The sequence below is a fragment of the Macaca thibetana genome, chromosome 8 (assembly GCF_024542745.1).
Source record: "Macaca thibetana thibetana isolate TM-01 chromosome 8, ASM2454274v1, whole genome shotgun sequence".
Lineage (NCBI taxonomy): Eukaryota > Metazoa > Chordata > Mammalia > Primates > Cercopithecidae > Macaca > Macaca thibetana.
The window spans coordinates 141780816-141807807 of NC_065585.1; the positions used below are offsets into that span (position 1 = coordinate 141780816).

Sequence of the window (26992 nt, forward strand, 5' to 3'; positions counted from 1 at the left end):
TATATTGCAGAATACAAAATCAACATACAAAAATCAGTAGTATTTCCATATACCAATAATGAACTAGTTGAGAAAGAAAGAAAAAAGGCAATCCCATTTACAAAAGCTACAACAAACAAACAAATAAATAAAACAATGCTAGGAATAAATTTAACCAAGGAGGTGAAAGATCTCTACAAGGAAAACTACAATACACTGATAAAAGAAATTGAAGAGGACACAAACAAATGGAAAGACATCACATGCTCATGAATTGGAAGAATTAATATTGTTAAAATGACCATACTGTCCAAAGAAATCTACAAATTCAATGAAAACCCTATCAAAACATCAATATAATTTTCATAGGAAAAAATCCTAAAATTCATGTGGAACCAGAAGAGAGCCCCAATAGCCAAAGCAATCCTGAGTAAAAAAGAATAAATCAGGAGTCATCACACTACCTGCCTTTAAAATATATTACGAGGTTATAGTAATCAAAATAGCATGGAATTGGTATAAAAACAGACACAAACACCAATGGAACAAAATAAAGAGCCCATAAATAAATATATGTATTTACAGCCAAATTATTTTTGAAAAGGCACCAAGAACAGACATTGGGGAATGGACATGCTCTTCAATAAATGGTGCTAAGAAAATTGGATATTCATATGCAGAAAACTGAAACTAGACCCCTATCTCTCCCAAAATACAAAGATCAACTCAAAATGGATAAAGCTTTAAATGTAAGACCTGAAACTATAAAACTCCTAGAAGAAAATGCAGAAAAAACACTCAGGACATTGGTCTATGCAGATTTTATGGCTAAGACCGCAATGGCACAGGCAATAAAACCACAAATAGGCAAGTGGTACCAAACTAAAAAGCTCCTGCATAGCAAAGGGAACAATGAACAGAGTGAAGACAAACTGTTGAATGGTAGAAAATATTGCAAACAATTCGCCTGACAAGGAACTAATATCTGGAATACACAAGGAACTAAAACAACTAAACAGTAAAAAAAAAATTAATCATCCCATTAGAAAGTAGGCAAAGGACATGAATAGACATTTCTCAAAAGAAGACATACAAATGGCCAATAAGTATATGAAAAAATGCTCACCATCACTAATTATATGAGAAATGCAAATCAAAACCACAGTGAAATATCATCTTACTCCAGTTATAATGGCTGTTATTAAAAAGACAAGAAATAGGCCGGGTGTGGTGGCTCACGCTTGTAATCCTAGCACTTTGGCAGGCCGAGGCGGCCAGATCATGAGATCAGGAGATTGAGACCATCCTGGCTAACACGGTGAAACCTGTCTCTACTAAAAATACAAAAAATTAGCCGGGCACGGTGGCATGCGCCAGTAGTCCCAGCTACTCGGGAGGCTGAGGCAGGAGAATTGCTTGAACCCGGGAGGCAGAGGTTGCAGTGAGCCGAGATCGTGCCACTGCACTCCAGCCTGGGTGACAGAGTAAGACTCCGTCTAAAAAAAAAAAAAGAAAAAAAAAAGACAAGAAATAACAGATGCTGGCATGGATGTGGAGAAAAGGGAGCTTATACACTGTGAGAATGTAAATTAGTACAGCAATAGATTTCTCAAAAAAAAAAAAAAAAAAAAAACCACTAAAAATAAACTACTATATGATCCAGCAATCCCACTATTGGATATCTAAGGAAAGGAAATTATTATATCAAAGGGATATTTGCATACCCATGTTTATTGAAGCATTAATCACAATAGTAAAGATATGGAGTCAACCTAAGTGTCCATCAACAGAAGAACAGACAAAGAAAATGCGGGGCATATACAGAATGGAATAGTATTCGGTCATAAAAAGGAATCATATCCTGTCATTTGCAGCAACATGGATGGAACTGGAGATCATTATGTTAAGTGAAATAAGCCAGACATAGACAAATATCACACGTTCTCACTCATATGTGGGAGCTAAAAAAATCCTGATATCCTGGAGGTAGAGAATAGAATGGTAGTTACTAGAGCCTGGGAAGGTGTGTGTGTTGGGGGAGAAGTAAAGTGAGGTTAGTTAATGTGGACAAACATGCAGTTAGAAGGCAATGTTTGATAGCGGAGTAGGGTAGCTATAGTTAGCAACAATGCATTGTATAGTTCAGAATAGCTAGAAAGGAAAACTTGAAATATTACCAACACATAGAATTGAAAAATACCCAAATATCCTAATTTGATCATTACACATTACATGCTTGTAACAAAATATCAAATGTACCCCTAAATATGTAAAATATTTTGTATTCATTTTTTTAAAAAGTCAGAGAGGACTGAGGGTACAACTGTCTTCAGATCCAGCCTCTGCCTAATTACCTCCACGGATAAGAAACTTGTTGTAGTTTTTAAACAGCTTTGGTTGCTAGAAAGTTCTATATGGCACCCCAAACCCCACTCCTATTTAAAATTAAGTTTGCCAGAGCAAAATCTCACTAAGTTGAGCCTTATGCATTTTGAATTCAGAGACTGATGACACACTTGATCTTCACTTAGTAAAAAATTAAGAGTTCCTGCACCAGTGAATTTTCAGTGGCCAAATTAGCCAATAAGGGCAATTCAGTTTAAAATGAATAGCTCCCTCCAACTGAGGCCTCAGTAAATGAAAAGATTGTTTAACCATGACTTTCTCGATCCCAAATGAATTTTTAGTGGTAACAATTGTATTTTTATGACACTGGATTGTGTAAAGTATGCCTCTTATGGACTTTTAACAATAGCATGACTTAATTATATAAAACTCATAGAGGAGGTAATTAATGAACTGAGTCAAGTTCATCGAACTCGGGGAAGTTCTCAAAATTCCAGAAATGCCTGCTGCTCAGTAACAGCCCTTTCACCTGTTTCTCTCTCCCACCCAACCCCCTTCCCTCTCATTTGTGTCAGGCCTTTAGGTTGTAGATATCCTGACCAGCTGTGCTCTTCTGCAGAAGAAAGCTAAATGTCTAAAATATTCAACAAGTTAGCTTTTTGATTTAACAAGCCTCTCCTTCTTCCAGATTGTAGTGGATTTGCAGGGGCTTACAGTTTAATGACAATTCATGGAGTGGATGTCGATAGACTGAGAGGAAGCCAGCTGTCTGGGCATAAATCCTGTGTTCCTTCGCATTAGCCAGGGGGATTTGTGTTATTTGTCCAAGCGTTCTGAGTTGGTTTTAAATTGTAGCGTCTTTGAATGGGCTGTGTTTGGATCCTGGTTTTGTTTTGCAACCTCTGTTTGATAGTTTTTGACTTTCATCAATTTGTGCTTGCGGTGTGCTTATTTTGACAGCACCCCGGAGAAACACCATACCATCTTGCATTTGCAATTTTCTAAGCCTTCTAGCCCAGGAGGTCTGGCTTATTAGGCCTGTTTGAAAGGAGCATATATACATTTTTAACATTCTTAATATTTGCGTGAAGAGGAACTCTCAAATTGTCTGTACTGGGTGGAGTGGTCCTTAGTAGGCGCCCGTGTTTTATTCTATTTCGTGATGTTTGTGGCTGGTGGGTTTAGCGGTCACGGGGTAGGGGTGTCGGTGGGGGTGCTGCCCTCCTCTCTGGGTGATGGTATAGTTAGGTTAGTACCATTAGATTAGTATCTGGCTCTTCCCACTCGGCTGAGAGGCCCCTGCCAGGCCCAGTCCCTGCGCGTCCCGCGCACGGCCCCGAGGTCCCCCCAGGCCTTGGGCACGGGCGCCACCCCCTCGGTTCTCGGGGATCCTGGCCGGCAGCTCCCAAAGACAATTCAGAGCCCCTTTCATTTTAAAAGCTTTGCTGCTCATCACTTCTGGGAAACTCTAAAGGTACATTTCATTTTTTTAAGAGTTGTAAAGTTACGAAGCTTGCAGTTTTTCAAGGGAGCTCATAGTTCTGGATCCTCCTTTAAAATGCGCTTTTACATGACTGCACACATGAATACGTATTTGGTGAGAGAAAGAAGCGATACGAAGTGCGTCGCGGCAAAAATTAACTTGCTGGGCGGGTGCGGACGCCCAGGAAGATCCGGACGTCCACAGTCCCCAGTTCCCGCGGGTCCGTCCCGGGCTCGGGGGTCGCTTCGCCGGCTCCTTTCGGCCCGGGAACCAGGCGGTTCTGTCCTCAGGAATCTGTGGGCGCCTCTCCCGCTCCGGACTCTGACAAAGCCATAGCCACGCGGGAAAACTTTCTCCGGGCCCTGGCCCCACCCCGGGCTCCGCGGGGGCCCCAGGGTGTCTGCGCGGCCCGGCACCCCGACCCCATCCCCGCCCCCCACCGCCGTCCGTCCGGGCCGAGTCAGCGGCGCCCCAGGCCCCAGGGGCCCCACCGCCCACCCGGGCTGGGCGCGGCCTCCTCTCGGCGTCCCCCGCTATCTTGCGACCTCGGGCGCCAGAGGGGACGAGTCCCGGACGCCCCGGAGGCCCGGCGCCCAGGCTCCGAGGGATGCCCTGAAGCGCTGGGGTACGGGCGCAGCTCCGCGGATCCTGCGCCCTCCACCTTCACCTCAGCTCTCCACCTTCACCTCAGCCTAGCGGCGGCCGGAGCGTCAGGGGCGCGCGTGCGCACTGCGCCTCTCGGCCGTTGCCTTGGTGACCCGGGCGGACGTAGCCACGCCCTCCGGCCAGGGTCGGGGAGCGGGTGGGGGGAGGGGGAGCCCGGGATGAGTGGGGGTCGGTGCGGGGGAAGGAGGGAACCTGTTGAGGGGAATTTGCGGGGGCCGGGTCGGGGCTCGGGGGTAGAGGAGGACCCAGGGAACAGGGGAGAGGGAAGGGCCAGGGGCTTGGTGAGGGCTCAGGATGGGGGGGTTCCCGGGTGAGGAAGCAGCTAGGGGTAGGTGGGGGCCAAGGTGGGGGGACCAGGTGACGGGGTAGCCTGGGGTGAGGACGTCGCTCAGTAGAGCAGCGAGGGGCGAGGGTCTCGCCAGGGCGGTGGCGGGGACGGCACTGGGTGGAGGGGACCGTGGCTGACCTGTCTGTGGGGGATGGGATTCGGAGCCCGGTCGAATTTGGGGGCGGGTCTGGTCCTGGGGAAGGTTCGGGGGCGGACCTGGTCTTGGGGAGGGTTTGGGGCGGGCCTGGGGAAGGTTTGGGGGCGGGTCTGGTTCTGAGGAGGGCTTGGGGCCGGCCTGGTTGTGAGGATGGTTTGGGGGCGGGCCGGGTCCTGGGGAGGGTTTGGGGCGGGCGTGGTGGGGAGGGGGCGGGTCTAGTTTTGGGGGACGCCCCGCCCGCCGCCTGGCCCCGCCCGGCCCACTGGGCCCGCGTCCCGCAGGAGCCGCAGACAGAGCGTCCGGTGGCCGGTAGGGACGCGGACCCACACAGCCTGACGCTCGGACGGAGGGACGCCGGAGCCCGCCCGACCATGTGGAAGCTGGGCCGGGGCCGGGTGCTGCTGGACGAGCCCCCCGAGGAGGAGGACGGCCTGCGTGGGGGGCCGCCACCGGCCGCTGCCGCCGCCCAGGCGCAGGTGAGGGGGTGCGCAGGTGGGGAGTGCGAGTAGGCCCGGGGCGCGCAGGTGGAGGGCGAGGGTGGGCGGCGCGCAGGTGGAGGTGCGGGTAGTTAGGGGCACAGTTTGGGCGCGCAGGTGAGGTTGGGGCTGCGTAGCCCCGGGGCGCGGCCCGCTAGGTGCCAGAGTGCGGAGTAGGAGAACTTGACCCGAGGCTGGTCCCGGGCTGAGTTTCCTCTGTGGTCCGCGTGGACCCCCTCCCCGCGTTACTGGCCAGGGCTGCTGGCGTTCTCGTCGATTGCAGGGGGGCCCAGTGCCCCCCACGCGTGTTACTCGGGGCGCAGCCCCTGGAGAACGGGGACGCAGGGCGCGCACCCCGCAAGCTGGGCGTCGTGGGCCCAGGACGCCGAGGTCCACGCCGGGTGCTCGCGTCCCGGGCGGAGCTGGCGGAGAAGGCCTGAATCATCGCGCACCCGGACGGCCTCCTCGCGGACACTGAGCAGCTTTGGACGACCGCAGCTCAATGTTAAGTGGGCTAAATATTTGTTTGCATAACAAGTATTTTCTGAAATCCTTGATTTTTCTGAAGGAAGCCGGCAGAAGTCCCTTATACTGAAAACTGAAAGGCCTTTGCCTGACGAGTGTAGAGATATGTTTGGTATGTCTAGAATTTTTTAATTAAAAGTGCTCCCAGGTGGGCCCTCTGTGCCTTAGATGTGCGCCCCCTCCCCCCGTCCCCCTTTTTCCATTGCAGTGCTCTTTTTCATGTACAATGAAATTTAGGTCAGAAATCCAGCTTTTTTTTTTTTTTGAATGAGGGTCATAAAATATCTTTTTCTGTTAAACGTTTGGCAACTTCCTCCTGATGCTGTTAGGGCTGAATGGAAGCTAAGGATTTGTACCTTTCTTCCGAGGACTTGGAAATAGTTTCCGAGCAGAAGAGTTTCTCTTAGGGACTGGAGTTGTTTCTTCTTGATAGACATTTCCTATGAAAGTTAAATTCTGTTCCCAACTCATGGAAAATGGAGCCGATTATGTTAAGCGCTTAAATATGGTTACTATCTGAACTTGTCTGAGAAATTTCTTTTAGGTAGTGTTAGTGCTTACCTACCCTTTTTTTTTAAATTTCAAAATAGTTACTCTAAACAGCTCTCTTTTTGAATGTAATGATGAGAATTTATATGTGGCTACAGAGTTAACTGCAGAAACTATAACGAATGTTGGTCAAAGATGAGCCATATTGCTCTTTCTGGATAGAGCCTTGAAAATTTTAAACTGAGCCTTCCTATGTTCTCCCATTTTTCCTAATTAATCCTGAAACCCACTTTTTTTTTGTTAAGTTTTTATTTTGAGACGGGGTCTTGCCTTGTCGACGAGGCTGGAGTGCAGTGGCGCAATCTCGACTCACTACAGCCTCAACCTACCTGGGCTCAAGCGATTCTCTTCCCTCAGCTTCTGTAATAGCTGGGACTACAAGCGTGCACCACCTCACCTGGCTAATTAAAAAAACCCGTTTTTGTGGAGATGGGGTCTTGTTATGTTGTCCGGGCAGATTTCGAACTCCTGGGCTCAAGTGATCCACCGGCCTCAGCCTCCCAAAGTACTAGGACCACAGGCGTGAGTCACCACGCCTGGCCTTAAGTTCTTATTTTGAAAAATTTCAAACATGCAGAAAAGTAGAATAGGAGATTCTTCCTCATATCCTCTACCTAGATTCAATCAGTGGCAGTGCCTTCGATAAAGCTCCTTTTCTGATTTTCTGTTTACAGAATTAACATCTGTACTGTGGTTTTTTTTTTTTTTTTTTTTTTTTTTTTTTGAGATGGAGTTTCGCTGTTGTCGCCCAGGGTGGGGTGCAATGGCGTGATCTCACCTCACCGCAACCTCCGCCTCCCGGGTTCAAGTGATTCTCCTGCCTCAGCCTCCTGAATAGCTGGGATTACAGGCATGTGTCACCACGCCCAGCTAATTTTCTATTTTTAGTAGAGACGAGGTTTGTCCATGCCGGTCAGGCTGGTCTCGGACTCCCGACCTCAGGTGATCCGCCCGCCTCAGCCTCCCAAAGTGCTGGGATTACAGGCGTGAGCCACCGCGCCCCACCTGTCATCTATACGTCTAAAGTGTGTATGGGTTTGGTGGGGAGAAAAAACTTTAATAGACTTTATTTTTCAGGTATCCAGTTTTAAGTGCCCAGTAAATTTGAGCAGAAAGTACAGAGAGTTCTCATGAATCCCCGGCCCCCCGGTATCATCACCCGCAACAGAGTAGTGCGTTTGTTACAATTTGTGGACCTACACGGGCTCATGGTCCTCACCTGGGAGGGCTCACGCGATGTGCATTCTATGGTTTGGACAAATGTGTACTAACGTGTGCCCACCATTATAGTACCACACACAGGAGTTTTGCTGCCCTAGAGACTCTCTGTGCCCCCTCCCTCCCCAGAACCCCTGGCAACCACTGATCTTTGTACTGTCCCCATAGTTTTCCAGAATGTCATTCGGTTGCATTCAGTGTGTAGCGTTTTCAGGTAGGCTTCTCTCACTTAGATGCATTTAAGGTTCCTCCGTTTCTTGTCATGGCTTGTAGCTCATTTCTTTTTAGCACTGAATACTATTCCACTGTCTGGCTGTACCACAGTTTATCCCTTCACCCTATGGAGGGCATGTTGGTTGCTTTCACGTTTTGGCAATTATGAATAAACATCAGTTTATTCACAGACCAGCTGTAAACATCAGGTGCAGGTTTTCGTGTGAATGTAAGTTTTCAACTTACTTGGGTAAATACCTAGGAGCCTGATTGCTGGATTGCATGGTGAGAGTTTAGTTTTATAAACACTGCCAAACTGTCTTCCAAAGTGGCTGCACCAGTTTGCACTCCCATGGGCAATGAATGAGATTGTCTTTTGCTCCACCTCCTTGCCAGCCTTTGGTGGTGTCAGTATCTAGATTTTGTCCATCCTAGTAGGTGTGTGGTGGTTTCTCTTTGTCTTGAATTGTGCTTCCCTCATGACAAATGACATGACCATCTTTTCAGATGCGTGCTTGTCATCTGTGTCCCTTTTTTGTTGAGGTGTCTGTTTAGATCTTTCACCCCGTTTTTTAATTAGGTGGTTTGATTTCTCATTGTTGAGTTTTAAGAGTTCCTTGTATGTTTTGGATACTAGTCCTTTATATGTATGTGTTTTACAAAGATTTTCTCCCAATCTGTGGCTTCACATTCTCTTGACAGTGTCTTTTTCAGAGCAGAAGTTTTTAATTTTAATGAAGCTTCAATATGAATTATTTCTTTCGTGGATGTGCCTTTGGTATTATATTTAAAAAGCTATCACTGTACCCAAGGTTTTCCCAGTTATCTGCTACTTGTAAATTTTGACTGGTTTTTATGTTACTTTATTAAGGGTATCTAAAGTTTGTGTTGAAAAACATTGCTATATAAAAATAGAGAAAATTTGTGTTAATTATGACAGGTTAGTCATATTCTAAATTTAATTTCTTCAAGAGGACTGATCTTTATTGCAAAGCTAACTTAGAATTAAGACAAGTTAGAATTAAATTTAAATTAGAATTAAATTTTAAAATTCATGAAGTCTCATAAAACTTCTGCCTACAAAATTTTTAAGTTGAGAGAAGTAGGAATTAATATGCAAATAGGATTTATTGAATCTGTTAAATTCACTGTCATGTTAGAAGTTCTCAGTTCTGTTTCATTCTTAGTCTTTTGTCCTACCCTCCAAATCTCAGTCAGTGTAATATTGAACGTGCAGGTTGAGAGCACATTCTGCTTGATTCTAGAAAGGCATTCAGTTTGCAATCATACCTGTCCTGTTGCCTTTCTTGAACATCAGGTTACACAGCTTTTTTTTTTTTTTTTTTTTTAGTGAAAAAGTAGATCATGTTTGGTTCTAATAAATTTGAAATGTGAAGCATTCAAACTTACTTGGATTTAAGAGACACTTAACTATTACTAAAATAATTTTAATATTTTAGAAAGTACATTTCTTTGAGCATCTTTTAGGCTATGGGCCTTTTTTTGGGTCACAAATACGCATCTATTTTGTATTTTGTATTAAAATATAACTGCAAGGTTTATAAGGAGAATCATTCATTGCAATCCTTCAACAGAAAGATACAAGTTTTGATGAATCTGATGTTACTTAAAGAAGAACTGCTAATGCATATGGTAAAATATTTCTTGAGATTGTTAGGTCTTAAATTCTTCCCCATGGGAAACATTGTTAAGTTCTTTTGTATATCTGTCCATAAAACATTTATGCAGATACATAAGTGTGTGTTCAGAAACAAAGATTTGCTGTCTCACTGTTCACATTTTTCTGTACCTTGAGTTGTTCTCTTCATAGCATGTGTCTCATGGAGTGCTTCCCATTTCAGCACTGCTAGCTGGAAAAAATCCATTTTAAGGCTATGTGATACTAAATGATATTAAATTTCTGTGACAAAATTTATTTCATTGGGCCTCTTATGGTGGATATAAAGGTTGCTGAGCCGTTTTCTAACCTCTGCCCCTCAAAGTTTTATGCAAATAGTAGGGAAAGAAGTGCAGAGAACTGTTCAACATGGATGGTTTAGATGGGTCTAACAGGGACAGTGTAGACAAGTTCATCAGTTGCCTCTAAACTGGATTGCATAGTGAGTTGGCTAGCCTTAACTAATGGCTTTCTAAACAAAACTCAGAATTTTCGGCATATTTTCACTTACAAACTTAAAAGGCTTAGACATATTCTATAGACATTGCAAAGAAAAAGGAAGAAAGAAATCAAGGACTGTTTCAGGTGTTGTAAAATCATGCTTGGAGATGAGGAGAGCCAAGGAATAGTGAATCTTAGTTTAGATGACACAAAGTCACTATTTTATGGCACTGTGAGGCTCTGTGACGTTTGCTTTAGTGGTGTCTGGGAAGAAAGGAGTGGAGTAGACTCAATAGCTGGTGTTGATGAGTGCTCTGAAATCTAGAAAAGGCCTGATGTTCTACCCAGAGGTCGGGTGTGTGGGGAGGCAGAGGCCTTTCCTTGCATAGCTAACATTTTGTTACTGTTTTCCATTATTTCTCTTTAAAAATAAAATTCTTTTCTTATGCAGACTTTAACCTGCAGTGAACACCTTCACACCTGCCTTTTCCCATTTGCAGTAAGTTGTAGCCCTTACCAGTACATGAAGAGCTTCCTCATTCTTTTGTCTGTATTTGTGTGTTAAATGTTATACAGTCATCCTACTTCATTCAGGCCACTGTAACAGAATAGGATAAACTGGACCGCTTCAACAACAAACATTTATTTCTCCAGTTCCAGAGGCTGGAAGTTTTATATCAGGGTGCTTCGTTCTTGGTGAGGGGCTGCTTCTTGGTTTGCAGAGGGCACTGCCTTCGCACTACATCCTCCCAAGGCAGAGGGAGCTCCAGCTTCCTACCCCCATATTAGGACACTCATCCCATCTTGGGGGCCCCACCCTCACGACTCCCATCTCACCCCGATCACCTCTCAGATACCCACCTGCATATGCCATCACATGAGGGAATATGAGTTCTGGGAACACAAACGTTCAGTCCACAGTAATTGCATTTCCTTACATGGATATACAGGTTTTTAAATACAAATTTAAAAAACGAGTCCCCCATTGATGCCTTTAGGGGGTTATTTGTAGTCTCTTTCTATTATAGGCCTGCAGCATGGTTATTTCACGTGTCTAGAAGTGGAGCTGTCCAAGGATGCATGCATTTGTGGTTTTGATGTCTCCAAATTGCCCTCTGAAAGAGGCTTCCTGGTTTACATTCCAGCCAGCAGCCTATGCGAATGTTTCTCTCCAGCGTGGTGTGATGCCCATGTCTTCAAGATATTAGATCTGATGGAGGAAAAGTCTCATCTTAATGTGATTTTAATTTGCCTTTCTCTTATTTATATTCAATAGCTTCTTACATGTTTACAAGCCTTCTTATATGTTTACAATGAAGACCTCTAAAGACTTCTCCACCAGACCCGTTACCATGTCATTGAATGTATGGAACTGTAGTCAAGATGACTGTATTTGCATGAAAGTACAGTTGGGTAGTTTAGATTTGGACTTGGTTTCTGGTGAGCCATGATTGAATCTACACCCCATCTCTGCCTTTTGCTAAGCCACTTGACCTAGTCAAGTGTCAGTTTTGTTTTTTTAGCTGTAAAATTGGGATAAGTAGAGCTATCACTAGTGTTTATTGAGGCGGTGCTTAGCCCCTGTTCATAAGACCTTGATATGGGTTGATGCCACCATCTGACACATGGGCACAAAGCAGGAGGGACCGGGAAGGCCACATGGCTGCCAACAGACTCTCCCTGACCCGGCTTTAGTCAGGACCTCGCTTTTTTCCTGCCCAGCCTCAGTAGAAGTCCCCTCAGTGAGAACCTTCTTACCGTTGATGTCTGATTGAGTTCCTCATCCCCTGGCCTTGATATCTGAGTTCTTGGCCCACCTGTAGCAAGAATCCCCCACCCTTGATGTCTTCTCTTGGTCACTTTCCATCTCAAGACCCCTTTGCGGTTGGCTGCAAATCACAGCTGTCTTTGCCTGTTGGAAGTTGAACCAAACCTCTCTCCTCTATTGAGATAGCCTTGATTGAAGTCTCCCTGTTTTAACAATGCCGCAGAAGCTTTTTCTTTATCAGTGGTGAAAGGTTGCAGACATTTTGTTTTAAAAACAAAAACCCTTCCCAACGAAGAAAACTTAACAATATAGGAAGAGAAAGAAAATAATTTTATTATGAAGGAGCACTTAGGATGGAACACATCATAGGCACAGATTGTGAAGATGAAAGAAATCATACTCTTATATAGTCAAGTAGGTACAACCCATTGTATTCATGTTTTCAAGATAAAATTGCTAAATTTATCCTATCTTTACAGGGAGGCAGGATTTGCAACTTGGAGTCAGGTGACAGTTGAAGTTAGGCCCTTCTTCTCTGGGAAATGTCCTCTTGTGTTTCAGGTAGTTGTGAGACTGATAGGAGGCTAATTTAGCATTCGACTTTAAAGGAGTCATAATTCTCAAACCCTGGCAAATTCTTACTTGTTTATAAGCCTAATGAAGACTTCTAAAAACCTCGTAGTCCCCATGGCCAACATGTGCAAACCAGGTTGTCCTGCCCCTGGGATGAAATGAAAAAGTGAAAAGTAAATGAAATCATCCATATCCAGCCCTTAATATTTTTCTCTGGCAAACAGACACAAAGAAGAAAAAGTAGGTCTTGTTATTGAATAATAGAAATAGTTAATGCTTTTTACTGACTTAGGATTTGGCTTTCTGATATCCCTTGCTCCAGAACGTGCTCGTTGGCTGAGTTGATGTGGACAGTGGAGTGGGGTGCGGTGCAGGCAGGAGGGTCCTGGGACAGCCGCATTCAGGCACTTCTCACTTGTGCGACAGACATTCAGACAGTGCGAGCCTCTCCGGAGGACCATCTTATCCTAGGCTGAATGCTCACTGCTCTATCCCCAAGACCAGGAAGGGAGCCAGGCCCACGTGGGGCTCAGCAGTGCCCGTGAGAGGAGTGTACCTGGTGTGGGGTTTCCACATTACGGCACCCAATGGGAGTTGCAGAATTGAGTCAGGATGGGAACTCTGGAATCTGGAGCAGGGAGCAGGAGTTCTCCAGCCTTAGGGGAGCTGATGTCGATGCAGATTCATTCTTGGGTAAACAGATATTTGTAGGGTTAGTCTAATTGGACTCTCATATGAGCTGAGTCAGATATTCAGTCAGCAGAAGCACTTGAGTCAAGTCTCTGTGGGTGATTACTTGAGAGGAAGCAGGAAGGGTCAAATTATATTCTAGAAGGGAAGGAGGATCCTGCGCGCTGCTTATGCACTCTGGATTCAGCTGGCTCCTCTTAACTGATGCTTGGGGAGCTCCTGCCTGTGGAACAGAGTGGTGCTTTCCTCTACTGAAACATAGCAAAACATTTTCTGGTGGCCACATTAAAAAGTTTTAATTCAATATTTAAAATTGATATATTCAGCATATTACATCAATAGGTAATCAATATAAAATTTGTTACTGACATCCTTTACATTTTTTTCATACTCAGTCTCAAATCTATGTGTATTTTACATTTACCAGCACAAGATATTAATAAATGTGTATCAATTTGGATGCTAAGTTTTCTTCAGAAATACTTGGTCAGTATTTAGAGTTTATAAAACGTACAGGTGAAAGACTAGGTTGCTTTATCTGAGTTGTTCCAAACATACTTAAAAGTTTTCCGGTAACTGAAATGAAATGTTTTTAAATTGAAATTTGAATAATTAGAAACTTATTTCTACTAGCCTTATTTCAGGTCCTCAGTAGTGTTTTTAGTGAATGCCAACTGATTTGGAAAGCACAGCTTTAGGATCTTCTCCCAGACTCATATCAGCTCACTAAAGACAGTGGTGGATTCTTCTACTTGCTTGGGCCTGTGGAACTCCTCAAGCAATTAGCTAGGTAAATTCCAGGTGTCTCGACTGTGTCCTTTTAGTAAGCCACTGAATGGTAGAATGATGAGGGCTTAAATATCTGCCTCTCAGGCCTTAGCATATTACTCTTTATAATCTTCACCTGTAAATGTTAATAATAGGTTGAAATTTTTATTCCTGAGAGTTTAAAACCCTAATTGATAAGATGTACTTTTACTGATTTTTGCGAGAACTTAAGGTGGCATGACTTAGTGTGTCTAAAAGCTGCTATTCTTACCATTAGAGTTAGTCTGTGGGTTTCACTTTGTGTCAGTCAATGTCTTGAAAACTGAACGTCACTGAATGTGGAGCCTAACTTGCTCAGCCGGGGCAGGTGGGCTCCACCCCTACACTCAGACCTGCCTCAGGTGGGCACTTGTCCATACGATGGGAGGCACTGCAGTCCGTCTTCTGCTTTTTAAAGATCACCTGTTGGGAGGAATGGGCGACTTGGCTTTACGTCTGCATTTGGGGAGTGGATGTACGTTTGGGGCTCATCAGCCTTGCTGTAGGACTTAAAAGCCAAAGACTGAAGCTCAAGAGGATTTTACCTGTTATTTCAGAGAGACCTGAGATGCAGTCCACAGACCAGGGTCACTTCCTTTTGTTTTCCTGTCAGCTCAGCACAGGGAGGTTGTTTTATGTTCGTTTGATCCTTCACCCCATGTTAGCTGGCATTCTGTCTTGGTGCTGTGTGTAACCAGGTGAACCACAGTTTCTGCTTTGGGTGTCCCGTGGGGGCTGCTGTGAGGGAAGACTGCCTGCTCTCACCTTGGCTTTGTCTAGAAATGGTTGGACCTGTGAGCTAGGGTGGTGCAGCTGCTCCCAAAGACTTGGAAACCAGGCGAGTGTGTGGACAGCCCGCAGACCAGTTTGAATCTAAGGAGAGGACTTTGGGGCTCTGGGTGTGGCTTTTTTCAAGATATTAATAAATGTGTATTAAAGAAAACCATGATGTAGCTTTATAATCTTTCAGATGGAAGTACAATATTCTGTACAAAAACGTTATAAACTAAGTGGCAGATATTAGTTCTAGCGTTTGAAAGATAACTTGAGTCCTTTTATGACGGCTGCTGTTGTGTGCAGAGAATGGAATGCATTTTAGAATGTGTTGTTTTGTTTTTAGTCAGAGCGTGTCTTGGTTTGGAGGATAGAATCCTGGATGATGGTACTTGTGCCTGCCATGTGCTGGGCATTGGAGTGAGTGTTTTACAGCTGTTGCAGCTTCTCACAATAGCCCAAAAAGTAGTCACAGTTCATCTTCATTATTTGTGGATTCCACATTTGCAAATTCAGCTACTTGCTAAAATTTATTTGTAATCCCCAAATCAGTACTCGCAGTGCCTTGAAGGTCATCCACAGACTTACAGAGCAGCAAACACTCATCGTCACCCATTGAGCTCCTTCCTAACTGAGGCATGTGTCTTTCATGCAGTCTGTTGAGAACTACTTTTTTTTTTACATTTTTGTTTTTGCGTATGATTTCACTGTTTATCACAGCCCCCACGTGTAGTGCTGAAGCACTGTGTAGTGTTCCCAAGCACAAGAAGGCTGTGACGCTCCCTCGGTAGGGAGCACCTGTGTTAGAGATGGCTCAGGCATGAGTTACAGGGCTGGTGGCTGAGAGTTCGGTGTGAATGAATCAACAGCAGATGTTAAATCAGGCATAAACAAATGCATGTAAAACAAGGTCATGCATTGTTGATGAAAAGTTGTTATCAGAGGCTCACAGGAGCTCTAGCCTTGGGTTTCCCATAACAGCAATAATTCAGTATTTGCTAATTGACTGTTTGTGGCAACTTTATACAACATAACTACTGTGAATAATGAGATTAGACTGTATTTTACATTCGGTGATCTTAGAGAAGTTAAATAACTCGTGTAAAGTTACAACCTTATAAATAATTTGTGTTAGTAGCCACCAATAGGAATTCGAATCCAAGTTTCTCTGGGTTTATATTCTTTGTTGCATTCTCTTACCTTATAGGTTATGATAAATTTGTGATACCATTTTTCTTCATTTTCCAATTTTTTTAATATTAAAAAATAAGGCTTCAACAGTCAGTGCCTTTGGAAAGCACTGATAAAATTGTGTTTTGGGTCAAATTCCAATACAGTAAACATCACAGTATACTTTTAATTTTTGTCATGCTTGAGTTTTGTATCAAAGAGTTTCTTGATGGAAGTCTTACTATGGGAGATAAACAGTTCTCTGGTAAATTAGCAAGTGAGAAGCGCGAGAACATTGCGAGAAAAGAGAACCAGTGTACATCTGCCTACCCTCTGCTTTATATACTTCCCTTTTTACTTAATGATCGGGGGAGGGGGTTGAACTGACACAGGAGGGCTGTACAGGGGAGAACTGGGAAAATCCCATTAAGGAGTGGAGACTTCATTTCTTAGCTGAATGTTGAAGAATTCTGAGTAACACCTTGGTTGTATTTTGTAAAGATTACCTGTCTAAGGAGGAGAGGTTGGGGGCAAGATGCTGATGAAACAGCTGGGGTTCTAGTCAGGGAGGTCAGTTGTGAAATGAGAACCTGAGTTTCAGATGGAGGATTTGTCAGGACAGGTAGGAAAAGGTGAGCTTGCCAAAGAGCGCTGATGAGAGCTGGTGCCTTTGGATGTGAAGATGAAGGCAGAAAAGCAGCTGCAGGTGAAAGTTTTGAGCTAGGGTGGTCTGGAGAAGGCGTGCCCTGAGAGTCCCAAGGAAGTCCCTGGGGTGGCCTGGCTGTGGGGGCAGCCCGATGAGGCTGCTGATGGATGTGCTGGCTTTGAAATGATATCTGCTGTCCGGAGTTGAGGAGCCCAGCAGTGGCACGGGGTCGGGAGGGAGAGCCTTTCGTGCTTCTGGCTTGTGACACTGTAAAAAATGTACAAGAACCTGGTTCTCCGTTTCAGAACTCATAATTTGGTTGATAAGTGGTTGAGACCAGGAAGAACAAGGGAGACAGCGTGGTGCTAGAAAAGCCTGTCTCAAGTGGTCTGGAGGCAGGCTTGGGTCCCAGCGCCGTTACTCATTTTGGGACATTGGGGCAAGTGAGTTCATCTCTCCAGACTTCCTGTTTAAATGAGGGCTCTAGAGCAGGAGTCAGCAAACTTTTACTGTAAAGGAACAGATAGTAACTGTTTTAGGCTTTGTGGGCCATGCAGTGTCAGAACCACTCAGCTCTGCAGTTGCAGGTGAAAGCAGCCATAGGCAACATGTAAATGAATGGACGTGGCTGTGTTCCAGTATAACTTTATTTACAAACACAGGCCTTATTCGCTGACCCTTAGTTTAGACTAAAGGGTCTTTGAAATCTCTTCTGACTGTAAGGTAACTTATTAGAGTTTGTGATACAGAATTTGTTGTGATTTAGGGTAAAAATAGGAAGTCTTAATGCTAAACTCAAATAGCATTGTCATGAAGCTCACTTATATTCTTCCTGAGCTTCCATTTTATTAGTAAGTGTGCATTTGTATAGTTTTAAGCGCTTTTGCATAAATGGTCTTATTTGGTCCTTATCCTATGATAAAATGAATAAGATGATACTCAAGGTGAAGACATTTAGAACAGTTGTGATTGTATTCATGGTCTTCACCCTAACAGACTATAGAAGCTAAAAGAGCTGGAGTGCATTTCTGTAGACAGCAAGAAATGTGGTGGGTTCATCGTCTTGCTAGGGAGCCTGGGGGCTGATATGTGCCCTTCTGAGACAGAATGCACGTTTCCCCTAATAGCAGGTTTCAGTGGGTACATGGCTGCCCCAGAGCCTGAAGTCCCAGCATGCTTCCCCCTGCAGGGCTCATGATTGAGTGCTAGCCACCACATGTGAGTAGACCCAACACAGGCACCTTCCTAGATGTGTGCTGCTGCCTCTCTTTCCCCTTCACAGAGGTTAGTGGATGTGCTGCACTCTCTTTCACCCCGTGGATGAGAGCAGTGTCCAGAGGTGGCAGAGGAGTGAGAGGCAAGAACCTGGATTTCTGACACTGTTGAACACCTAACCGTTCTCCTGGACTTAGGAGAAAAAGAAATATAAACCATGTCTTTTGTTCGTTTTGTTCTGCTATAGCAGCAAACTGTATCACAGCCAGGAGATTTTATTATGCACCCACCGCAGGAGCCCACTGTTTGTCAGAGTGCTGCTTGAAATCCCCCCATTCCTGTCCCAATTTCTTAAACCATAAAATACTAGGTTGAAATAATATCCGGTGTGATTTAGTGTTTTCTTGTAACTACTTACATCTCCTTTTAGCTGTTCTTTGCCAGATATTTGACTATGGTTAATACTAAGCTTATTGACTGAAGATGATTAATATTTCTTTTTAAAATAAAGTTGTTTATAGTGAGGGTTTTTTTTTTTTTTTTTTTTTTTTTTGAGACTGAGTCTGGCTCTGTCGCCTGGGCTGGAGTGCAGTGGCCGGATCTCAGCTCACTGCAAGCTCCGCCTCCCAGGTTCACGCCATTCTCCTGCCTCAGCCTCCTGAGTAGCTGGGACTACAGGCACCCGCCACCTTGCCCGGCTAGTTTTTTGTATTTTTTTAGTAGAGATGGGGTTTCACCGTGTTAGCCAGGATGGTCTCGATCTCCTGACCTCGTGATCCGCCTGTCTCGGCCTCCCAAAGTGCTGGGATTACAGGCTTGAGCCACCGCGCCCGGCCATATAGTGATGATATTTTTAAAAAATGAAGTTTTGTCCCCACAGTATAATTCAGACATTTGTTTGATGTGGAAAGAAGTTATGCCAAGAAAGTTTAGAGAAAAGGCAGTCTGTAACTGTGATTAAGGATGGCATCCTCACACCTTTTCATTTTTGTCATAGATAAAAAAAAAAAAAGTGTCCGTATGTGTGGTTTCTTCTAACACCAACCAATTCTTCATTACCAGCTGGGTGTCCTACAATTCAGTTTCCTTCTGACACTCCCTACCCAGAATTAGCACAGACCTTATGGGTCTGGGTGGAAAGTAAAGAATGGAAGTCCACCATTCTAAATTTTGGGGGGGGTTACCTGATGGACTGGTTTCTGTCTCTCCCGACTCAGTGCTGAACAGGAACTGGCATACTTTGGATGCCTAGCGGCTTCAGAGAGAAAAAGAGTTAACTGGCTTTTTGTCGCATCAGAGACCCAGCAGTGCTGCGGATGGAGGTCGGGACAGTTCAGCGCAGTCAGGAGAGAACACGTGGTTTTTGGCTTATCTCTTAGGCAGGAGTGGGAAGAGTGGAAAGTGCATTCAACATTCTGGCTTTTCAGGGGGCTGCCCAAGAGACTGGTTCCTGTTTTGCCTGACTCAGAGCGCTGATAGAACCAAGGATACGTTGAATGTCTGGGGGCTGCTGTGAACAAGCGAGAGCTCCGCAGCCTTTTGCCCTTCCAGATAACTTGCAGTGCCACAAACACCAGAGGGATCGAGAGATTACAAGCAACTGAAAAGAAACTGGCAGACCTCTCTAAATGGGACATTACATGTACAAGCCCAGAGAAGTTCCATCCCCAGAAAAGGTTTGAGAGGCCCCAGAATCTCTAGCTGAGCTGACTGGTGAAGGTCTTCTCCTGTACCAAGCCAGTTCATAAAGACTGGGAGAGGTGGCTGTTTTTTCAGATGCCGCAAATCCCAGCAAAAAATAATGAGACATGTGAAGAAACAGAGAAACATGGCCCAATTAATGGAACAAAATAAATCTCCAGAATTTGACCCTAGAGAAATAGAGATATATGAATTACCTGACAAAGAATTCATAATGATCATCTTAAAGAAGCTCAGTGTGCTATGAGAGAACAGAGATAGTCAACCAAATGAAATCAGAAAAAAAATGCAATAACAAGAATATCAAAACAAGACAGAAACTATAAAAAAGAACCAAACAAATTCTGGATCTGAGAAATAACTGAATTGAAAAATTAACTAGAGGGATTAAAAAGCAGACCCAATCATGCAGAAGAAAGAATTGGCAAACTCAGCAGCTCATTTAAATTGATCAAATCGGAAAAAAAAAAAAAAATGAAAAGTAAAGCCTAAGGGATTTATGATACACCATTGAGTGGACCAGTATACACATTATAGAAGTCCCAAAAGGAGAAAAGAGAAGGGAGTAGAGAGCTTATTTGAATAAAGAGTGGTGTAAAACATCCCAAATATGAGGAAGAAAATGGACATCCAGATTCAAGAATCTCAGAGGACTCCATGTAGGATGAAACCAAAGAAAGGGTAAAGAAGTCCACACTGAGAAAGATTTTAATCAAATTGCCAAAAGTCAGTGATAGAGAATTTTGAAAGAAGAAAGAGAAAAGTGAGTTGTCATATAACAAGGGAACTTCCATAAGATTATCAGCAGATTTATCAGCAGAAACATTACAATACAAAAGGGAGTGGGGTGATACAGTTCAAGTACTGTTAAAAAAAAAAATATACCCAGCCAGCCAAGAATACTATAGCTGGCAAAACCATCTTTCAAAAATGAAGAAGAAATAAAGACCTTCCTAGATAAACAAAAGCCAAAGAAGTTCATAACTACTAGATCTACCTTATAAGAAATGCTAAAGAGATTCTTTGAAGTTGAAGTGAAAGGATGCTAAACAACAGTATGAAAGCATATGAAAAAACTCTGGTAAAGGGAAATATGTGGACAAAAACAGAATCCTATAATGTTGTAATGGTGGTGAGTAAACAACTTTAAATTCTGATATAGAATTAGATAAAAGCATAAAAATAACTATAAAACTATGTTAATAGATAAAAATATAAAAATATATGATTTGGTTTTTTAAATTTTAATTTTTAATTTTCATGGGATCATAGTAGGTATATATATTTAGGGGGTGTGATGGTTAAAACTGAGTGTCAACTTGATTGGATTGAAGGATGCAAAGTACTGATCCTGGGGCATGTCTATGAGGGTGTTGTCAAAGGAGGTTAACATTTGAAACTGTGGACTGGGAAAGGCAGACCTACCCTTAATCTGGGTGGGCACCATCTAATCAGCTGCTGGCACAACCAGGATATAAAGCAGACAGAAAAACATGAAAATGCTAGACTGGTCTAACCTCCCAGCCTACATCTTTCTCCTGTGCTGGATGCTTCCTGCCCTCAAACATCAGACACCAAGTTCTTCAGCTTTGGGACTCGGACTGGCTTCCTTGCTCCTCAGCTTGCAGACATCCTGTTGTGGGACCTTGTGATTGTGTAAGTTAATACTACTTAATAAACTCCCCTTTATATATATATGTATATATACACACACACACACACACACTATTCTGTTCCTCTAGAGAACCCTGACTGGTACAGGGGTACATGAGATTTTGATACAGGCATATAATACATAATAATCACATCAGGGTAAATGAGGTGTCCATCATTTTATGCATTTATCCTTTGTGTTACAAACAATCCAATTATACTCTTAGTTATTTTTAAAAGTACAATTATTTAATATTGTTGGCTATAGTCATCCTATTGTGCTGTCAAATACTAGATCTTATGCTAACTATATTTTTGTACCCATTAACCATGCTTCCTTCACCACCAACTCTACCCCTGGCACTACCTTTCCCAGCCTCTGGTAACCATCCTTGTACACTCTTATCTCCATGAATTCAGTTGTTTTAATTTTTAGCTCCCACAAGTAAGTGAGAATATGCAAAGTTTGTCTTTCTTTGGCTGGCTTATGTTATTTCACTTAACATAATGACCCCCAGTTCCATTCATGTTGTTGCACATTACATGATCTTATTCTTTTTATGGCTGAATAGTATTCCATTGTGTACATGTACCACATTTTCTTTATCCATTTATCTGTTGATGGATACTTAGGTTGCTTCCAAATCTGGGCTATTGTGAACAGTGCTGCAGTATACATTAGAAGCGCAGATACCACCTAGCAGTGGGATTGCTGGATCCTATGATAGTTCTGTTTTTAGTGTTTTGAGTAACCTCCAAACTGTCCTCCATAGTGGCTGTACTATTTTACATTCCCACCAACAGTGTACAAGGGTTTCCTTTTCTCCACATCCTCACCAGCTTTTGTTATTGCCTGTCTTTTGGATAAAAGCCATTTTAACTGATGTGAGTGATATCTCATTGTAGTTTTGACTTGCATTTCTTTGGTGATCACTGATGTTGAGCACCTTTTCATATACCCATTTACCATTTATGTTTCTTCTTTTGGGAAATGTCTACTCAGGTTTTGTGTCCATTTTTTTAATTGGCTTATTAGGTTTTTTCCTATAGACTTGTTTGAGAACCTTTTATGTTGTGATTCTTAATCCCTTGTCAGATGCGTTGTTTGCAGATATTTTTTCCCATTCTGTGTGTCGTCTTTTCATTTGTTGATTGGTCCCTTTGCTCTGCAGAAGCTTTTTAATTTGATGTGATCCCATTTGTCCAGTTTTGCTTTGGTTACCTGTGCTTGTGGGGTATTACTCAAGAAATCTTTGCTCAGTCCAATGTCCTGGAGAGTTTCCCTGATGTTTTCTTTTAGTAGTTTCATAGTCTGAAGTCTTAGATTTAAGTCTTTAATCCATTTAGATTTGATTTTTTTTGTATATGGTGAGAAATAGGGGTCTAGTTTCATTCTTCTGCATATGGATATCCAGTTTTCCCAGAACCATTTATTGAAGAGATTGTCCTTTACCCAATGTACGTTCTTGGCATCTTTGTAAAAAATGGGTTCACTGTAGATGTATGGATTTGTTTCTGGGTTCTCTAATCTCTTTCATTGACCTGTGTGTCTTTTTATGCCAGTTCCATGTGGTTTTGGTTACTCTAGCTCTGTAGTATAATTTGAAGTCAGGTAATACGATTCCTCCAGTTTTGTTCTTTTTGGTTAGGATAGCTTTGGCTATTCTGGGTCTTTTGTGATTCCATATACATTTTAGGATTGTTTTTTCCATTTCTGTGAAGAATGTCATTGGTATGATTAGGACTACATTGAATCTGTAGATTGCTTTGGGTAATATGGACAATTTAACAATATTGACTATTCCAGTCCATAAACATGAAATATCTTTCCATTTCTGTGTCTTTTTCAATTTCCTGCATCAGTGTTTTATAGTTTTCATTGTAGAGATCTTTTACTTCTTTGGTTCAGTTACCTCCTAGGTATTTAATTTTATTTGTACTTTTTTGACTTTTTTTCAGATTGCTTTTGGTGTATTGAAATAAAAGTCTGTTGATTTTGAATTTATTAGTTTTAATAGCTTTTTGGTGGAGTCTCTCTAACTTCTGGCCTCAAGCCATCCTTCCATCTCAGCCTCCCAAAGTGCTGGGATTGCAGACGTGAGTCACTGTGCTGGGCCTATTTGGTGGAGCCTTTAGGTTTTTCCAAGTATATGATCATGTCTGCAAACAATGATTATTTGATTTCTTCCTTTCTAGTTTGGATGCCTTTTATTTATTTCTGGTGTCTGATTGCTCTAGCAAGGACTTCCAGTACTATGTTGAATAGTGGTAAAAGTGGGCATGTTGTCATGTACCAGATCTGAGAGGAAAGGATTTCATTTTTCCTTTCAGTATGAAAAATCGAAGAGGTGGGAATATGTCCAAAGCTATTCTACAAGGCTAGTATTGCCCTGATACCAAAACCAGACTAAGACATATCAAAAAGAGAAAACCACAGGCCAGTATGATGAACATAGATGTGAAAATTCTCAACTAAATACTGGCAAACCAAATTCTACAACATACTAAAAAGATAATTATGATCTTTTTATCCCAGGGATGTAAGGATGGTTCAACATATGCAAATCAACCAATATGATACATCATATCAACACAATGAAGGACAAAACCCATATGATAATTTTGATTGATGCTGAAAAAGCACTTGATAAAACTCAACATCTCTTCATAATAACGCTCAAAAAACTTATTGTTATTATTTGCATAATAATAGCCATATGCAACAGATTCATAGTATCATACTGACAACCCAATGGTGTATTTTAAAGAACTAAAGCATGGGCATGGTGGCTCACATCTGTAATTCCAACACTTTGGTAGGCTGAGATGGGTGGATCACTCGAGGCCAGTAGTTCAAGACCAGCCTGGCCAACATAGCAAAACTCTGTCTCTACTAAAAATACAAAAATTAGCTGGGCAAGGCTACAACAAATACTGCAGAAATTCAAAGGCTCATGAAAGCCTACTCTGAGCAACTATATGCCAATAAATTGGAAAATCTAGAAGAAATAAATACAACCTATGAAATTTGAACCATGAAATCCAAAACCTGAACAGACCAATAACAATAAGATCAAAGCCAGAATAAAAAGACTTCCAGCAAAGAAAAGCCCAGGACCTAATGGCTTCACTGCTAAATTCCACCTAACATTTAAATAAATACCAATGGCAAATGTACTCAAACTGATTGGAGAGTTTCGTCCATTGACATTCAGTGTTATTGATAAATAATGACTTACTCCTGCCATTTTCTTATTTGTTTTCTGGTTGTTCTGTGGTCTTGTCTTTCCTTCCTTCCTGTCTTTCTGTTGGTGATTTTCTCTTGTGGTATGTTTTAATTTCTTGGTTTTTATTTTTTGTGTATCCATTGTATGTTTTTTGATTTGAGGTTACCGTGAGGCTTGCAAATAATATAACCCATTATTGTTAACTGATGACAATTTGACACTTATTGCATTAAAAAATGAGCAAAAATTAGGAAAAACTCTATCCTTCACTTCATCCCCCTGATTTCTCTTTGTTGTTTCCATGTATATCTTATTGTATTACATCTCAAAAAGTTATTTTTAATTGGTTCAAAAATAAAATATGAGTACTTTACACACTATAATATAGCGTTATAATATTCTGTTTTTCTATGAAGTTAGTATTACCAGTAAGTTTTGTATCTTCAGATAATTTCTTCTTGCTAATTAACATCCTTTTCTTTCAAATTGAAGAATTCCCTTTAACATTTCTTGTAGGACAGGTCTGGTGTTGATGAAAACCCTCAGCTTTTGTTAGTCTAGGAAGATCTTTCTCCTTCATGGTTCAAGGATATTTTTGCCAGATAATCTAGGGTAAAAGTATTTTTCCTTCAGCGCTTTAATTATGTCATGCCACTGTCTCTCTTGACCTGTAATGTTTCCACTGAAAAGCCTGCTGCCAGACCTATTGGAACTCCATTGTATGTTATTTGTTTCTTTTCTCTTGCTGACTTTAGAATCCTTTCTTTATCTTCGATCTTTAGGAGTTTGATTAGTAAATGCCTTGAAGTAGTCTTGTTTGGGTTAAATCTGCTTGGTGTTCTATAACATTCTTGTACTTGAATATAGATGTCTTTTTCTAGTTTGAGAAGTTCTCTGTTACTGTCCCTTTGAATAAACTTTCTACCCCTCTCTCTTTCCCTACTTCTTTCTTAAGGCCAATAACTCCTAACTTTGCTCTTTTGAGGCTATTTTCTGGATCCTGTAGGCAGGCCTCATTGTTTCTTATTCTTTTGTCTCATGTCTCCTCTGACTGTGTATTTTCAATAGCGTGTCTTCAAGATCACTAATTCTTTCTTCTGCCCGATCAATTCTACTGTTGAGACTGATGCATTCTTCATATGTCAGTTGAATTTTTCAGCTTGTAAATTTTTCAGAATTTCTGCTTGATGTAAAAGCTTGATGTAAAAACACTTATTTCAATCTCCTTGTCAAATTTATCTGATAGGATTCTGAATTCCTTCTCTGTGTTATCTTGAATTTTGTTGAGTTTCCTCAAAATAGTTACTTGGAATTCTCTGTCTGAAAGGTCACATATCTCTGTTTCCTCAGGATTGACCTCTGGTGTCTTATTTAGTTTGTTTGGTAAGGTTATGTTTTCCTGGATGATCTTGATTCTTGTGGATGCTTGTCTGTGTCTGGGCATTGAAGAGTTAGTAATTTATTGTAGTATTTGCAGTTTGGGCTTGTTTGTACCCATCCTTCTTGGAAAAGCTTTCCAAGTATTCAAAGGGACTTGGGTGTTGTGATCTAAGTTTTTTGTCACTGTATTAGGGGCACCCCATGCCCAGTAATGCTGTGACTCTTGCAGACTTTTAGAAGTACCAGCTCGGTTTTGATTAAGATCCAGGAGAATTCCCAGGATTACCAGGCAGAAACTGTTGTTCTCTTCTCTTACTTTTTCCCAAACAAATGGAGGCCCTCTGTGCTGAGCTGCTTGGAACTGGGAGAGGGGTGACACAAGCACCTTTGTGGCCACTGCCCCTGGGACTATGCTGGTTCAGACCTGAAGCTAGGACAGTACTGGATCTTGCTTAAGGCCCTGCTGTAACCACTGCCTGGCTACCACTTATGTTCGCTCAAGGCCCTAGGGCTCCACAATCAGCAGGTGGCAAAGTCAGCCAGGCTTATATCCTTCCTTTCAGGACAATGAGTTTCCCTGGTCCATGAGTGTATCTAGGGATGCTGTCCAGCAGCCAGGGCCTGGAGTCAGAAACCTCAGGAATCAACTTAGTGCTCTGTTCTACTGCAGCTGAGCTGGCACTCAAGCCACTAGACAAAGTCCTTGCCACTCTTCCCTCCCCTTTCCACAAGCAGAGGAGCCTCTCCCCTTGGCCACCGCTGCCCCAGGCCCTCGGAGAGTACTGTCAGGCTATTGCCGATGTTAACTCAAGGCCCAAGGACTCTTCAGTCAGCTCGTGAATGCTGAAAGGCCTCAGACGTATCCTTCAGGGCAGTGGGTTCCCCTTTGGCCCAGGGCAAGTCCAGAAATGCCGTCCGAGTGGCAAGGCCTGGCATCAGGGACCCCAGGAGCTCAATTGCTGCTGTACCCTACTGTGGCTGAGCTGGTACCCAAGCTGATTTTTAGTTCTTATGATGGTGATTTTTGTGTAGATAGTTGTTAAATTTGGTGCTCCTTCAGGGAGGTTGATTGGTAGAGGCTTCCATTCAGCCGTCTTACTCCACCTCTAGTCCTCCCCAAAAAATTAATTTGTGATGGAATAGCATAAAGGGGAGACATAAAGTAATACAATTATGTGTTGGGTTGAATTAAATTATCAGTTTAAAATAGATTATTATAAGATGTTTTATGTAATCCCCATGGTAACCAGAAAGAAAATGCCTGGGGGATACACAAAAGAAAAAGAAAGGAATAAAAACATTTCACTACAAAAAATGAAACACAAAGGA

At 42.6% G+C, this 26992-nt stretch overlaps 1 protein-coding gene across 2 annotated transcripts in view; it reads left to right on the forward strand.

Moving 5' to 3' along the window:
• Positions 1-26992, forward strand: part of TDRP (testis development related protein) — a 141228-nt gene that overhangs the window by 72670 nt on the left and 41566 nt on the right. The window contains exon 2 of one of the 2 annotated variants that reach the window (XM_050800218.1): positions 5246-5435. In XM_050800218.1, coding sequence (XP_050656175.1) covers positions 5331-5435 — 105 coding nt within the window. In that variant the 5' untranslated portion in view covers positions 5246-5330. Of the gene's footprint in view, positions 1-5240; positions 5436-26992 lie in introns of those variants that run through there. The other variant, XM_050800219.1, reaches the window with a different exon arrangement.